Here is a 17,822-nt window from a genome sequence, read left to right as displayed (position 1 = left end):
GACAAAAGCTGTCTTTGATCCTACCAAGCAAAAGGCTTGTAAAACTCCACTGTGTAGGATGGGGAGCGACATGAGGGTGTCGGTTTCTTTGATGTATTATAATCCACGGGAAGATTTCGTCTTGACCCGAGATCTACAAAGCGGAGAGGAGGCAGGGCCTGACCTCCCTCCAGGCACCTTTTCTTTGAACTGTTTTGTAACCAAAGGCGATGGCTGTTTACGACCCCGGTCCCTTAAAAACAGCCGTTGCCATGTAATCAGGGAAAGTCCAAATAAAAGAGGAGGCGTACAATCTTTTGTCTACGCGTTTCTCCTCAATTGAGCTAAATTGAATTCTGTCTCTGTTTAATTCCTTGCTTCTTGTCTTGTAGACGTCATCGGTGTTTAAACCTGACAGTAATTATTACTTATTTCCCTTTTTTTCACCTCTTGGTGCTTTTGTCAGATTTTTTGCACATTGCCATTTGTTCACCTTTAACCTAGTACGTTTTACTTGCACATTGCCACCTTCTCTGCGTCTCGGGGTCACAAAACGATGCCTAAACGTGACATTACGATTGTATCAAGAATAGATTTCTACCAGTAAATTATGGAAAAACGGCGTTATAGCTTAGTAACTCTTTATTTTTCTGAAGCTGGGGGCGGCATGGCGTAGTGGGTAGAGCGGCCGTGCCAGAAACCTGAGGGTTGCAGGTTCGCTCCCCGCCTCTTGACATCCAAATTTGTGTCCTTGGGCAGGACACTTCACCCTTGCCCCCAGTGCCGCTCACACTGGTGGATGAATGAATGATGGGTGGTGGTCGGAGGGGCCGTAGGCGCAAACTGGCAGCCTCGCCTCCGTCAGTCTACCCCAGGGCAGCTGTGGTTACAAATGGAGCTTACCACCACAATGGATGGGTTCTCACTTCTCTGTGAAGCGCTTTGAGTGTCTAGAAAAGCGCTATATAAATCTAATCCATTATTATTATTATTATTATTATTATAACTCTTTATTTTTCTGAAGCTGCTACACCCTCTAAAAATCCATCATGCTGCCTGGATGGATAAGCAGGCTTTTGATGTTGCCAAACTCTCAAAAAATGAAGGCCAATTCCGTTGCGTGTCCTAAATCTTCATCATGAGTCGTATCTTACTAGTGTTGCGCTCTGTTACGTTTTCTACAGAAGTGGAAAGTCAGCCAGACAAAGATCCGCGTCATCTCCACGCTGGTCTTCATCCTGTTTGGCTGTCTCATCTTCGTGGCGCTGCCAGCTGTCATCTTCAAGCACATCGAGGGCTGGAGCACGCTGGAGTCCATCTACTTCGTGGTTATCACCCTCACCACCATCGGTTTTGGAGACTTTGTCGCCGGGGAAAAAGGTCCATTGATTTTTCTTGGATTTTTTTTTTTTTTTAACATTTGCCATCTGCACTAAAAAGTACAAAAAGTAGACATGTGCGATAATGGCTTTTTTGCCGATATCCGATATTCCGATATTGTCCAACTCTTAATTAACGATACCGATATATACAGTCGTGGAATGAACACATTATTATGCCTAATTTTGTTGTGATGCCCCGCTGGATGCATTAAACAATGTAACTTTACCATGAATTGATTAACGTGGACCCCGACTTAAACAAGTTGAAAAACTAATTCGGGTGTTACCATTTAGTGGTCAATTGTACGGAATATGTACTGTACTGTGCAATCTACTAATACAAGTTTCCATCAATCAATCAAAAACAAGGTTTTCCAAATTAAGAGAACAACTTCAACTCCAGTTATGTAAAAAAGTGCCAACATGGCACTGCCATATTTATTATTGAAGTCACAAAGTGCATTATTTTTTTAACATGCCTCAAAACAGCAGCATGGAATTTGGGACATGCTCTCCCTGAGATAATCCTGATACCCACTACAACTATGGGAAATACTATACTTTGACTTTCACAAAGTGCATTATTTTTTATTTTTTTTAAACATGCCTCAAAACAACAGCTACAACAGGGGGGTGTATATTGTAGCGTCCTAGAAGAATTAGTACTGCAAGGGGTTCTGGGTATTTGTTCTGTTGTGTTACGGTGCGGATGTTCTCCCGAAATGTGTTTGTCATTCTTGTTTGGTGTGGGTTCACAGTGTGGCGCATATTTGTAACAGTGTTAAAGTTGTTTATACGGCCACCCTCAGTGTGACCTGTATGGCTGTTGACCAAGTATGCCTTGCATTCACTTATGTGTGTGTAAAAGGCGCATATGTATGGAGGAAAAGCGGACGTGACGACAGGTTGTAGAGGACGCTAAAGGCAGTGCCGTTAAGGCACGCCCCCAATAATGTTGTCCGGGGGGAAATCGGGAGAATGGTTGCCCTGGGAGATTTTCGGCAGGGGCACTGAAATTCGGGAGTCTCCCGGGAAAATCGGGAGGTTGAAACCGATACCGATAATTCCTGATATTACATTTTAAAGTATTTATCGGACATCTGTAACAAAAAGAGGAGGAAGTCTCAATATAGAGATTACTATGCTGCTTCGTTATCACTGTCTATACAATAGTAGATCCTTTCACGTGTTCAAATATTCCATCTTCATCCTTGATTATAGCCGCGGCGTTTAGGCGGTCATCCAACCAATGTTGATTTTTGCATGTTTATTTTCACTTTTCTTTTTACTTTTACTTTACTTTTCTTTGGCGCACTGCTCCCAGAAGAGTTTGTGTCACGCTTGGCAAACATAATAGTACCGCATTTTTCCTACTATACGGCGCACTTAAAATCCTTTCCTTTTTTCAAAAATTGACAGTGCGCCTTATACGGATGTACGGAATAATTCTGGTTGTGCTTACTGACCTCGAAGCAATTTTATTTGGTACATGGTGTAATGATAAGTGTGACCAGTAGATGGCAGTCACACATAAGAGATACGTGTAGACTGCAATATGATGGCAGTAAACAACACCAAAGATGACGGGGAGAAGACGCTGCCGAAGGTGAGCCACGTAAATAAGACCGCCCACAAAACGGCGCATCCTGAAGCGACTGTCAGAAAGCGGCTTGAAGATGATGTGTAAAACATCATCTATGCAACATTTTGACCAAAGAACCACAATTACATGTTATGTAGACCACAAGGAAGTCTTTTACATTTAGAAAAAAAATAAAATAATATGACACATTTAATGCGCCCTATAATCTTTAATCGCTTTATACTTGAAAATAAACCTGACTACACCCGCACATCGGCAGTGCGCCTTATAAACCAGTGTGCCCTATGGTCCGGAAAATACGGTAGTAGTTGTACTACGGTTATCATTGTTGCCGTTTATGGTCACATCCCTACTACTATTTCCCGGGCGCGGCCACCGCTGCTGCTCTCTGCTCCCCTGTGGGGATGGGTCAAATGCAGAGGATAATTTCACCACACCAACATTTTATATGTTCCATTGAAAATATAGAACATTCTGGTTTCGCTTACCGACCTCAAAGCAATTTTATTTGGTACATGTTGTAATGATAAGTGTGACCAGTAGATGGCAGTCAAACATAAGAGATACGTGTAGACTGCAATATGATGGCAATATGACTCAAGTAAACAATACCAACATTTTATACGTTCCATTGAAAATATAGAACATTACACACGGCGCCCAAAATATATGAAAATGTTTTAGTAGGACTTTGGTAAGCTATGAAGCCACACCGCTTGATGGATTGTACTGTGCTTCAACATACCAGTATTATTATGGTGTGTGTATAAGGTAAGACATATCTGGCGTTTTGTTTCGCAATATTGTGCAAAAGAATGTAGACCACAGGGAAGTGTTTTCAATTTAGAAAAAAATAATAATAATATGACCCCTTTAATACGCCCTATAATCCAGTGCGCCTTTTGTATGCAAATAGACCTGAATAGGCCTGCTAATCGACAGTGCGCCTTATAACCTGGTGCGCCTAATGTGCAGAATAATTCTGGTTGTGCTTACCGACCTCGAAGCTATTTTATTTGGTACATGGTGAAATGATAGGTGTGACCAGTAGATGGCAGTCAAACATAAGAGATACGTGTAGACTGAACTATGATGGCAGTCACATATAAGAGATATGTGTAGACTGCAATATGATGGCAATATGACTCAAGTAAACATCACCAACATTTTATATGTTCCATTGAAAATATAGAACATTCTGGTTTCGCTTACCGACCTCAAAGCAATTTTATTTGGTACATGGTGTAATGATAAGTGTGACCAGTAGATGGCAGTCAAACATAAGAGATACGTGTAGACTGCAATATAATGTCAATTATGACTCAAGTAAACGACACCAACACTTTATATGTTCCATTACTCAAAAATCTATCAAAATGTTTTAGTAGGACTTTGGTAAGCTATGAAGCCGCACCGCTTGATGGATTGTACTGTGCTTCAACATACCAGTATTATTATGGTGTGTGTATAAGGTAAGACATATTATCTGCCGTTTTGTTTCACAATATTGTGCAAAAGAATGTAGACCACAAGGAAGTGTTTTCAATTTAGAAAAAAATAATAATAATAATATGACCCCTTTAATGCGCCCTATAATCCGCCTAATGTGCAGAATAATTCTGGTTGTGCTTACCGACCTCGAAGCTATTTTATTTGGTACGTGGTGAAATGATAGGTGTGACCTGTAGATGGCAGTCAAACATAAGAGATACGTGTAGACTGCACTATGATGGCAGTCACACATAAGAGATATGTGTAGACTGCAATATGATGGCAATATGACTCAAGTAAACGACACCAACACTTTATATGTTCCATTGAAAATATAGAACATTACTCAAAAATCTATCAAAATGTTTTAGTAGGACTTTGGTAAGCTATGAAGCCGCACCGCTTGATGGATTGTACTGTGCTTCACCATACCAGTATTATTATGGTGTGTGTATAAGGTAAGACATATTACCTGGTGTTTGGTTTCACAATACAATGCAAAATAATGTAGACCACGAGGTTTTTGATTTAGAAAAAAAACAAACATAATATGACCAATTAACACGCCCTATAACCCGGTGAGCCTTTTGTATGAAAATAGACCTGAATAGACCCGCTAATCGGCAGTGCGCCTTATAACCCGGTGCGCCCTATGGTCCGGAGAATACGGTAGTTTAATGTTGTCCATCCATAAAATGATACAAAAATGCAACTATTTCTAATTGAATAACTTTTGTTCTTCTGGTTTTTTCCCCACTTGGTAGTTCTGACAGACAACTAGGCAGATGGTAAACATCAAAGCTCACTTTCCAATTATTTCCTAATGATTATTGATTAGAGGGCAGGCAGCATCTGTGCGAACACGGAGCGTTAGAAGTAAACTAATCAGGGTGTTATGCTCCCTAGTAACTAAACATAGAGTCGGCCGCTTTGAAATACATTAAATCTCGGCCTTTGCGTCATTGTCGGTGAGTCACTTCAGTGGCCGACATCTTAATGGACGGATAATCAGAGCTGTTTAAGTGAAACACTGACTTACGTCTGGTCTGTGCTGTGATTCCGCAGGTGGGTCAGAGAGTCCAGAATACCTGAAGTACTACAAGCCTGTGGTGTGGTTCTGGATCCTGGTGGGCCTGGCCTATTTCGCCGCCGTTCTCAGCATGATCGGAGACTGGTTTCGAGTCATCTCCAAGAAAACTAAAGAGGAGGTAGGGAAAAACGGGCTTTTGGTAATAAATGGATGGTTGTAAATAGCCACAATGTATCCCACCGGCGGTCTACACTTGAAATTGTTCAACAACACAAACAGGTTTTAATGACATCATCTTTCAAAACAAAAAAAAAGTTGTTGACATTTTAAGTACTGTACTGTTACGAACAAATACCATTAAAAACATTCAACTGACCTGTGGGGCTCGGTTGGTAGAGCGGCCGTGCCAGCAACTTGAGGGTTCCAGGTTCGATCCCCGCTTCCGCCATCCTCGTCACTTTACCCACCTGCTCCCAGTGCCACCCACACTGGTTGAAATGTAATGGGTTTCAGCCTTCCCGGTAAGATCTAATCAGGTGTACTGGAGAGGAGGCTACGCCGGATAGTCAAACCTCGGATTCAGGAGGAACAGTGTGGTTTTCGTCCTGGTCGTGGAACTGTGGACCTGCTCTATACTCTCGGCAGGGTCCTTGAGGGTGCATGGGAGTTTGCCCAACCAGTCTACATGTGCTTTGTGGACTTGGAGAAGGCATTTGACTGTGTCCCCCGGGAAGTCCTGTGGGGAGTGCTCAGAGAGTATGGGGTATCGGACTGTCTGATTGTGGCGGTCCGCTCCCTGTATGATCAGTGTCAGAGCTTGGTCCGCATTGCCGGCAGTAAGTCGGACACGTTTCCAGTGAGGGTTGGACTCCACCAAGGCTGCCCTTTGTCACCGATTCTGTTCATAACTTTTATGGACAGAATTTCTAGGCGCAGTCAGGGCGTTGAGGGGATCCGGTTTGGTGGCTGCAGGACTAGGTCTCTGCTTTTTGCAGATGATGTGGTCCTGATGGCTTCAACTGGCCAGGATCTTCAGCTCTCACTGGATCGGTTCGCAGCTGAGTGTGAAGCGACTGGGATGAGAATCAGCACCTCCAAGTCCGAGTCCATGGTTCTCGCCCGGAAAAGGGTGGAGTGCCATCTCCGGGTTGGGGAGGAGACCCTGCCCCAAGTGGAGGAGTTCAAGTACCTCGGAGTCTTGTTCATGAGTGAGGGAAGAGTGGATCGTGAGATGGACAGGCGGATCGGTGCGGCGTCTTCAGTAATGCGGACGCTGTATCGATCCGTTGTGGTGAAGAAGGAGCTGAGCCGGAAGGCAAAGCTCTCAATTTACCGGTCGATCTACGTTCCCATCCTCACCTATGGTCATGAGCTTTGGGTTATGACCGAAAGGACAAGATCACGGGTACAAGCGGCCCAAATGAGTTTTCTCCGCCGGGTGGCGGGGCTCTCCCTTAGAGATAGGGTGAGAAGCTTTGTCATCCGGGGGGAGCTCAAAGTAAAGCCGCTGCTCCTCCACATGGAGAGGAGCCAGATGAGGTGGTTCGGGCATCTGGTCAGGATGCCACCCGAACGTCTCCCTAGGGAGGTGTTTAGGGCACAACCCGACCAGTAAGAGGCCACGGGAAAGACCCAGGACACGTTGGGAAGACTGTTTCCCGACTGGCCTGGGAACGCTTCGGGATCCCTCGGGAAGAGCTGGACGAAGTGGCTGGGGAGAGGGAAGTCTGGGCTTCCCTGCTTAGGCTGCTGCCCCCGCGACCCGACCTCGGATAAGCGGAAGAAGATGGATGGATGGGTTTCATTATGTAAAGCGCTTTGAGTCACTAGAGAAAAGCGCTATATAGAAATAAATCACTTCACTTAGTATGACTATTTCTCCTATATTATTTTTTCTTTGCAAACATATTTTATTTTATTATTACATATTTTACTACAGTTGTCCCTGGTTTATCACTGTTAATTGGTACATGACCAATCATTAATTTTAAATCCAATAATTTTCGTAGCTACGGCATAAAAAAATCTGTTGGCTACCTTCTAAATAGGTTTTCCAACAGTCTAAGAGCCCTCTGGACAGGAAATAAAACCCTTTAGTCACCTTTACACTCTTTTAATCCAATATACAGTAGTAATACTGCCTGAGGCTGAGCCAATCAGTAGTCACGATACTGAATAGCGCACTATGATTGGTTTGGTCTCCTCTTGTGGCCAATACATCTGTAGTATTGATATTTTTAGTTCATTTAGCTATTTTATGAAAAATGAAAAATAAATATATATATATTAGTCGAGGTTACTGTGGTTTATCCGTTATACAGTGCTCAATACGGGGGTAGAGCGGAATATACGGTAGGTCAGGAAAAAACCCTGTAAACTTCCTGGATGTAACACTCAACCTAAACAACAACACATACCGGCCATTTACAAAGCCCGACACCACATTACAATATGTACACCATGACAGCAGACAGGGAATCATTCAACCAAGCAACGCCTCCATAGCAAAAAGCACTCAACGAAAGTGGATACCAACACACCCTTCAATACGACCCACCAGCAACTAAAACAACAAAAACCAGGAAACGGGACAACATACTTTGGTATAACCCACCCCCATTCAGCAAGAATGTCAGTACGAATATCGGACACAAATTTCTTGCCATCATTGACAAGCACTTCCCCCAAAAAACATGCACTAAGGAAGATATTCAACAGTAATCACCTTGAACCTTAGCTACGGCTGCATGACGAATATCAAACAAACCATTGACTCACACAACAAAAAGATTCTGAGCACACACAGACAACAAAGGCTTAACTGCCCACTTAACGGAAACTGTTTAAAAACATCAGTTGTTTACCAAGCCAGCGTCTCCCGCAAGGACATCTCAAACACAGCGATATATATTGGACTCACAGAAAACACCTTTAAAACCCGTTATAACAACCACACCAGTGACGTGCAGTCAGGGGAGGCAGGTGAGGCGGGGCTTTACCTGCCATCATGGAAAGAAAAAAAATGTAAAAAGAAAAAAAATTAACTAAATTGTTATATGTATCCAGTGATTATACTATAAAGTTATTTTCCATTTAACTTCACCAGTTTTAGATAATTTTTATTCAAAATCGATGAATTTTCACATTTGCCGTTCAAATACTGAGAAGAGACGGTCAGCAGCACGTCACTGCGTTGTGCCTCAACATGGATTGCGGACTCGGCTAACTGCTGGCCTGCTGTGCAGTGAGACCGTATTGCTATATGAACTATATTATACATTTCCATAGTTTAGTTAGCTGAGGTATATAATGTACAGTGTATTTTGTCAACAACTGTATGTGTGTAAGTATTTCTTGTGCTGAGCGATCATAAAACTGCTGCGAAGACACACTGGCTGAGGCTCGCCTCGCAGTAATCCCGCCTCCTTGTGCCGGTGCACCCCCGCCGTAGAAAACGGGGGGGAGGGGGGGGGTGCATGTTATATCAACTAAAGCCCACACTTAAACTTTCCACGTGCAAGATTGAATCTATTGTAACCTATTTCTATGGGCTTTCCTCTTTGTGATGTTAATTCCTGTTACACGCTGTTATACAGTATATGCCTTGCGCTCTTATTTTGAAGGCGCTAAGAGCGGAAGTTATGACACGTTGGAGTGGAGCGGAGGTTTTTGAAAGAAGGTAAATAAAGTGGTCCTCGTGTAAACTGTAGCCTCCGTGTTTATTATTTTGTGGTTTCATACAGTATATGCGACATTTATAAACCCTCGGTTACACTATTTAAAAAAGTTATTTAATAAGAACCCAAAAAGTGCAAAAACAATAATGTTCGTGTTGGAGGAGTTGTGAATGACCGCAGGGCCACAACATTAGGTACACCTGTAGACTGCAGCACGGATTTCATATTTCATTCATTCACAACTCCTCCAACACGAACATTATTGTTTTTGCACTTTTTGGCTCTTATTAAATAACTTTTTTAAATAGATTCAATCTTGCACGTGGAAAGTTTAAGTGTGGGCTTTAGTTGATATAACACTCCCGTCAGGGGGTGCATTCTACGGCGGGAGTGCATTAATCCAGAACAACAGAGGGGCATGGACTTCATTTATAAGTCAAGGTAGGACCATAATAACGTTTTTTTAAAATTAAATATGCTTTTTTGTGTGCTACAGTTTGTATGTGTAAAGTTAAAGTTAAGTTAAAGTACCAATGATTGTCACACACACACTAGGTGTGGTGAAATTTGTCCTCTGCATTTGACCCATCCCCTTGATCACCCCCTGGGAGGTGAGGGGAGCAGTGGGCAGCAGCGGCGCCGCACCCGGGAATAATTTTTGGTGATTTAACCCCCAATTACAACCCTTGATGCTGAGTGCCAAGCAGGGAAGAATGCTGGTATGAGCTTTTAAACATAACCCATTAACTGCTGCCAATCAAATGGTGAATAAGATACTCTTTAGGGTTCATATGTTTGTAAATCTGACTGTGATGAAGTCAGTGCCTCACCAGACATAAACCTCACCGCACGTCACTGAACCACACAGCATCATTCTGTAGGCCCCAACTCAGGAACTCTACAGAGCTGAGCAAATACATATGGACTCTTAAAGACAATAAAATTGATAACGCTATTACATGGCAAATTGTCGCATCGAGCTCACTAAAGCAACTAAAATGTGTAACCCGTGCCTGAAATAATTTTTTTTATTATATACCACCCCAGCATGTCCACATTAAACAAATGCAACAAACTGGTCCCGGCACTACTGTGTAACAATGGCCACACCCCCATGTAATGTACCCTTTATATATGTAACAACCACAGACACTATATAATAAATAGTGACCTGCTATTCAGGTTTCCCTGAATAGCAGGGAAACCTGCGAAACAGGCTTGTAGGGATGAAATAGCCTCAGTGTTTTTTCCTGACATAACATCTATATATATATATATATATATATATATATATATATATATATATATATATATATATATATATATACACATATATATACACTATATTGCCAAAAGTATTTGGCCACCCATCCAAATGATGAGAATCAGGTGTCCTAATCACTTGGCCCGGTGTATCAAATCAAGCACTTAGGCATGGAGACTGTTTCTACAAACATTTGTGAAAGAATGGGCCGCTCTCAGTGAATCCCAGCGTGGAACTGTCATAGGATGCCACCTGTGCAACAAATCCAGTCGTGAAATTTCCTCGCTCCTAAATATTCCAAAGTTGACTTTATTATAAGAAAAGTGAAGAGTTTGGGAACAACAGCAACTCAGCCACCAAGTGGTAGGCCACGTAAACTGACAGAGAGGGGTCAGCATAGTGCAAAGACTTTCTGCACAGTCAGTTGCTACAGAGCTCCAAACTTCATGTGACCTCCCAATTAGCCCACGTACAGTACGCAGAGAGCTTCATGGAATGGGTTTCCATGGCCGGCGGCTGCATCTAAGCCATACATCACCAAGTCCAATGCAGAGCGTGGGATGCAGTGGTGTAAAGGACGTCGCCACTGGACTCTAGAGCAGTGGAGACGCCTTCTCTGGACTGATAAGTCACACTTTTCCATCTGGCAATCTGATGGACCAGTCTGGGGTCGGAGGTTGCCAGGAGGAGAACGCTACATTTCGGACTGCATTGTGCCCAGTGTGAAATTTGGTGGAGGAGGAATTATGGTGTGGGGTTGTTTTTCAGGCGTTGGGCTTGGCCCCTTAGTTCCAGTGAAAGAAACTTCGAATGCTCCAGGATACCAAAACATTTTGGACAATTCCATGGGATGGCACTTCAAGTTCACATGTGAGTACAGGCAGGTGGCCAATATACTTTTGGCAATATAGTGTATCATCATCGGCGGTCCCTCGAACGAGTATGATGATCCTCCTGGTAGGGGTGTATCCCTTTATGGAGGATGCCTGTGCGTGACTTAGTTTGACGTGGGGAGACTGGTGCACAGACAGTCGTCACACCATCCTTGACAAAATCGGGTCAGGGTCCAGTGGCGTGGAGTCCAAGACGACTGGGGACCCTTTTCTGCTGCAGCCTTCTTCCGCCATCGCAGCCGTTGTGGTAGTTCTTAAATCTGCCGCCGTTGAGGTCTTCACCGTATCCCTGGCTAGGGGGCAGTCAGGTACTAGGCCTTTGCCAAGGGCCACCTGGGGTAACAGTAGTAAAGGGGTTAACCTCCTAGTGCCCCAAGACCCCATAGAGGAGCCTCCACTGCCGGATGCACTTTAACGTCATGCCCAGGACCTAATATAGTGTGTATATATATATATATAGTGTATATATATATATATATACACTATATATATATATTTATATGTATATACCGACTATAAGTCGCAGTTTTTTTCATAGTTTGGCCGGGGGTGCGACTTATACTCTGGAGCGACTTAAGTGTGAAATTATTAACACATTACCGTGAAATATCAAATAATATTTGAATGACTCTTACCATAATATGTTACGTTAACATACCAGGCACGTTCTCAGTTGGTTATTTATGCCTCATATAACGTACACTTATTCAGCCTGTTGTTCACTATTCTTTATTTATTTTAAATTGCCTTTCCAATGTCTATTCTTGGTGTTGGCTTTTATCAAATACATTTCCCCCAAAAATGCGACTTATACTCCAGTGCGACTTATATATGTTTTTTTCCTTCTTTATTATGCATTTTCGGCCGGTGCGACTTATACTCCGGAGCGACTTATACTCAGAAAAATACGGTATATATATCCCGAAAAAACCTGCGATGTGGTGAAGCCGCAGTATTTGAAGCACGATGTGGCGAGGGATGACTGTATATTTTATATTTTATTTTCAATACATTTCTCTTTTAATATTAGTCTCTTTTTTACATAAAATTAGGACATGTTTTTGTATAATAACTTTGTTTGTATTTATAATAGTAAAACAAGTGTCTTTCCTCGTAAAAATTACTAACTTCAATTTAATTAATTAAACTTTTTTTTTTATTGAAAGTAAAAGTCTCCCAGAATTACAACTTTTTCCTCATAAAACATGACTTGCAACATTGGAACGTGACTTTTTGTATTATAATATATCGGAGTAAAACTCAATTCGTAAAGCGGGGACATTTCTCGTAATGTGACGACGTAACATTTCCTACACTGCAAAAAGTCAGTGTTCAAAAACAAGGAAAAAAAATACAAAAATGTGGGGTATTTTATTTGAACTAAGCAAAATTATCTGCCAATAGAACAAAAAAATTTGGCTTGTCAAGACTTTTCAAAACAAGTCAAATTAGCTAACTTCAATGAACCCAAAAATACCTTAAAATAAGTATTTTCTCAGTAATAACAAGTGCACTTTTCTTGGTAGAAAAAAAAAAAGAGACCTTTTTGCTCAAATGTTGAAAAATATTCTTAAATTAAGTAAATGCTAGTGACACTATCTTGACATAATGATATGCGCTGGGCATTACATTTACTTGTACTAAAATCTAATTTATTGTTCTTAATGGAAAGGCAACAAGACAACCGCTTGTTACTCTCGGGGTGTCCTAGCCGCTCAGGCAAATCACATTGTCTAAAAATGCATTTTTCCATGGATAACATGACATCATCGCGCCAAGTGCGTGCTCTTTCAGTCAATTAGTGCGCATATATACAGCCCGGCCCCTGGCCAAAATGTTTTTAATTGTAACTTGGAAGAATTTATCTGAATGTGCATGAACTATTTCTGTTCAAAATTGTTAAATGTTTAAATATGAACTGTCAGTTTACTGTACTGTGCCAACTGTACTACTATATGAGTACGTATTTTCTATTGTTTCATTGAAAATAAAACAGCAAAGTCCATTTGGCTGTCATCTGTTTTAATTATGAGACAATTGTGTCAAAGTCATGATTTTTTTTTTTTACATGCTTGAAATAAGAAATGATGACTTTAAAAAAGTAGTTTTATACTTGTGAGTGTTGATGACACAGCTTTGCAACAGCTGATATTCTAGTTTCAAGCATGTTTTACTCAATATAGGTCATCAAATCTCAGCAACAAGCTGTAATATCTTACTGAGATCAATTAGGACCAAAACACTTAAAACAAGTAAAATACTCTAACATAAAATCTGCTTAGTTATAAGAATGATCTTATCAGACAGAAAATAAGCATATATCACCCTTAGAGATATTTCATCTTACTTAGATTTCAGTTTTTGCAGTGTAACAAACTCATCCCAGTCTTGTGTCGAGAGAGCAAAGCCTGTTGATCATCACAGCTGCTACAAACACACAAATTAGACTGAACCGCGTTCTATTCATGCAAGAAGGTCAAAGTTGCCAGATGGTGTGCAATTATTCCATAATGTTGCTTTTTAATTGCAAGTTCAAGAAGCCTTCGTCGACATGTGCTTTTCCCTCACAAGATAATCAGAGTAATCATCTGTCAGCTTCATTATTTAATTGCATGTAAAATGGTTGGAGAGAGCACAGCACATGGCTTGCATAAAGCATACACACGTGTTGCCTTAATGTACAGGGTACTCCCTACACTACCACCCACTGGGAAAAGAGCCTACAATTAGGGTACAGTACAGCACATACTGTGAATACTGCAGGGACTTAAAAGATTTGCAAGATGGGCAGACAGACGGTGAAAGTGAGAAAGAGGAGGCGGAAGTGCACTGTTGTGTGTGTGTGTGTGTGTGTGTGTGTGTGTGTGTGTGTGTGTGTGTGTGTTACAGAGAGAAACATACGTTCTCGCTTAAATGCACTGCAGCTTTAACCAAGCACGCACTTCACAGCCTCATAAATAAACAAACAGCCCAGAGAGACCCGATGCAAGGTGGCAATCAATATTGATTTTTTTCTCCCACCCATGCCTGTCAGGGACTATCATATCAAATGCAGCGATGAATGCGATAATAAAATGCACAGTACACAATTTTTTACTTTGGTTGGTCTCGGGCCTTGAAACTGTTTTTTTAACCTAAATTTGTGAAATGTTTTCCTCTAATTCAACATTTACAGTATATAAAAGTATTGTTCCCATTGAATGGTCAGTGCTACACTGCAAAAACTGAAATCTAAGTAAGATGAAATATCTCTAAGGGTGATATTTGCTTATTTTCTGTCTGATAAGATAATTCTTATAACTAAGCAGATTTTATATTAGAGTATTTTACTTGTTTTAAGTGTTTTGGTCCTAAATGATCTCAGTAAGATATTACAGCTTGTTGCTGAGATTTGATGACCTATATTGAGTAAAACATGCTTGAAACTAGAATATCAACTGTTGCAAAGCTGTGTCATCAACACTCACAAGTATAAAACTACTTTTTTTTAAAGTAATCATTTCTTATTTCAAGCATGAAAAATAAAAATCATGATTTTGACACAATTGTGTCTCATAATTAAAACAGATGACAGCCAAATGGACTTTGCTGTTTTATTTTCAATGAAACAATAGAAAATGCATACTCATATAGTAGTACACTTGTTATTAGTGAGAATATACTTACTTTAAGGCAGCATTTCTCAAAGTGTGGGGCGTGCCCCACTGGTGGGGAATAGAGACATGACAGGTGGGGCGCGAGGAACGGGAGGAAATTTCACTTTACATTTTTTTTTAAATTATTATATTCTTAGATTTTTTTTTTTACTATGCTTTCATTTTCTATACACACTGTAAATCACTTTGTGATTCTGTCTGTGAAATCCGCTATATAAATAAATGTAAATTACTTATTTTTCCTGTAGGCTTTAAATTTCTAGGTAGGAGCGAAAGTTTGACAGACATAGCAACAGTAACTAATGGGGGCGGGGCTAAGCGGAACAAACTTTCGCGCGGATGTATAGCAGGCTAATCATCCACTCATCGGGCAGAGAGCTGTGTCCATTCTTCTCCCCTTTGCCACATCTTATCTGTGTGAGATAGGCTTTTCAGCTGTTGCTTCACTCAAAACGAAGTACAGGTCTCAGCTGAACATTGAGCATGACTTAGCAGTGGCAGTGTCAAGCCTGCAACCCCGATTTGAAAAGCTGTGCAGTGCAAAACAGGCTCATTGCAGCTACTAATGCTGGAGTACTGTAAAACTCATGTTCACTAACCCTGTCTTGCCAAATGCATAGCTCCTCCTTTTTTTTTTGCAAAGATTGCAAAGTGGCACTTTTATTTATTATTGAACTTGATGCAAGTTATTTGATTTATTGAACTTGATGCAACTTATAACACTTTTATTTTATTTATAATTGAACTTGATGCAAGTTATAACACTTTTATTTGATTTATTATTGAACTTGATGCAAGTTATAACACTTTTGTTTTATTTATTATTGAACTTGATGCAAGTTATTTTATTTATTATTGAACTTGATGCAAGTTATACCACAGCTGCACAGTTATTTTATTTATTATTGAACTTGATGTTATTTTATGTTATTGAGTTTGAATGTATACAACTTGATGTTACTTGATGTTCAATAAATTTGAAAATGTTAAGCTTGGCATTAGCATTCTGTTGGGGCGATGGGGGCAGGTGGGGCTTGAAAACTCCCCCTTGTCCAAAGTGGGGGATGACAAAAAAGTTTGAGAACCACTGCTTTAAGGTATTTTTGGGTTCTTAGACTTAGACTTAGACAAACTTTAATGATCCACAAGGGAAATTGTTCAACACAGTAGCTCAGTTACAATGATGGAAAGTGTAAGGATGGAAAGGACAATGCAGGTATAAATAGACTAAAAAAAATAAAATAAAAATAGGTTAGCCAATTTTACTTGTTTTGGAAAGTCTTGACAAGCCAAATTTTCTTGTTCTATTGGCAGATAATTTTGCTTAGTTCAAATAAAATACCCCTCATTTTTGTATTTTTTGTTCTTGTTTTTGAACACTGACTTTTTGCAGTGTTTTTCAACTTTTTTTTGAGACAAGGCACATTTTTTTCATTGAAAAAATGCGGAGGGACACCACCAGCAGAAAACATTAAAAAATTAAACTCAGCAGGTGATATTGACAATAAAAAGTAGTTCTCGCAAGTGTTGGATAAGAATTCATACCATAACCAAGCATGCATGACTATAGCTCTTGTCTCAAAATACTGTCACATCACGCTGTGACTTATTTGGAGTTTTTTGGTGTCTTCCTGTGTGTAGTGTTTTAGTTCTTGCTACAAGGTAACTTCTTTGTATGACGTCATACTAAATTCTTCAATCTGTCGCTCCAGGTTGGCGAGTTTCGTGCTCACGCCGCAGAGTGGACGGCGAACGTGTCAGCGGAGTTCAAAGAGACCCGAAGGCGACTCAGCGTGGACATCTATGACAGGTTCCAACGTGCCGCGTCCATTAAGCGCAAACTGTCGTCCGAGCTCGGCATCAACGCCTCCATGAACCCGCAAATGACGCCGGGCAAGCGGACATTGTCGGCCAACTTTGGCGAGGACAGGGAGGCGTACTCCAACTTGACTCTCTCCCTCGGCCCCGTCCCGGGGGCCCTGACCAGGAATGGCAGCCTCTTCCTGAACGGCCTCAGCCCGGATTTTGCCGACAGGCGGGATATTGGAGTCAGTGAAAACCCCAAATGAGGGGAAAAACCAGCCAAACATCTTCATGCACACTTGAATGCACGTTCGTTTAGACTGAACCTTCAGATTGTCTTAAACATAAATTCATCATGTCTGTGCCAACATGGTCATCACCGTCATCGTGTTCTCATTAGAATTTAGTAAGAAGTCATGCAAAATGACCAACATCCTGAAAAACTCCACAAGCATGGCCGACATGCTTTATTATACTCAATGGTGGACATGCTGCTACGCAATACACAAACATGGCCAACATGCTCCAACTTACTCCACAAACATGCTCCAATTTACTCCACAAACATGCTCCAACTTACTCCACAAACATGCTCCAACTTACTCCACAAACATGCCCCAACTTACTCCACAAACATGCTCCAACTTACTCCACAAACATGCTCCAACTTACTCCACAAACATGCCCCAACTTACTCCAAACATGCTCCAACTTACTCCACAAACATGCTCCAACTTACTCCACAAACATGCTCCAACTTACTCCACAAACATGCTCCAACTTACTCCACAAACACGCTCCAATTTACTCCACAAACACGCTCCAACTTACTCCACAAACACGCTCCAACTTACTCCACAAACATGCTCCAACTTACTCCACAAACCTGCTCCAACTTACTGCACAAACCTGCTCCAACTTACTGCACAAACATGCTCCAACTTACTCCACAAACATGCTCCAACTTACTCCACAAACATGCTCCAACTTACTCCACAAACATGCTCCAAATTACTCCACAAACATGCTCCAACTTACTCCACA

At 41.2% G+C, this 17,822-nt stretch overlaps 2 protein-coding genes across 16 annotated transcripts in view; one reads left to right on the top strand and one right to left on the bottom strand.

Annotated features, from left to right (window-relative positions):
- LOC133640772 (fibrinogen-like protein 1) overlaps positions 1-6,480 on the bottom strand; it is a 201,189-nt gene extending 194,709 nt beyond the window's left edge. For 13 of the 15 annotated variants that reach the window (XM_062034369.1, XM_062034373.1, XM_062034378.1 and 10 more), the window contains exons 1-2: positions 5,862-6,477; positions 5,495-5,652 (exon numbers count right to left, since the gene is read on the bottom strand). The gene's annotated coding sequence lies outside the window, so the exon portion shown is untranslated. Of the gene's footprint in view, positions 1-5,494; positions 5,653-5,861 lie in introns of all 15 variants that reach the window. The other 2 variants (XM_062034382.1, XM_062034381.1) reach the window with 2 other exon arrangements.
- kcnk2b (potassium channel, subfamily K, member 2b) overlaps positions 1-17,463 on the top strand; it is a 60,811-nt gene extending 43,348 nt beyond the window's left edge. Inside the window, exons 5-7 of the mRNA XM_062034384.1 lie at positions 1,164-1,359; positions 5,521-5,663; positions 16,688-17,463. Of these exons, the coding sequence (XP_061890368.1) occupies positions 1,164-1,359; positions 5,521-5,663; positions 16,688-17,044 (696 nt within the window). The 3' untranslated portion in view covers positions 17,045-17,463. The remainder of the gene's footprint in view (positions 1-1,163; positions 1,360-5,520; positions 5,664-16,687) is intronic.
- Positions 17,464-17,822: the final 359 nt, after the last annotated feature.

The sequence above is a fragment of the Entelurus aequoreus genome, linkage group LG23 (genome assembly GCF_033978785.1).
Source record: "Entelurus aequoreus isolate RoL-2023_Sb linkage group LG23, RoL_Eaeq_v1.1, whole genome shotgun sequence".
NCBI classification, from domain to species: Eukaryota; Metazoa; Chordata; class Actinopteri; order Syngnathiformes; family Syngnathidae; genus Entelurus; species Entelurus aequoreus.
This window is presented reverse-complemented; position numbering and strand designations above follow the sequence as displayed.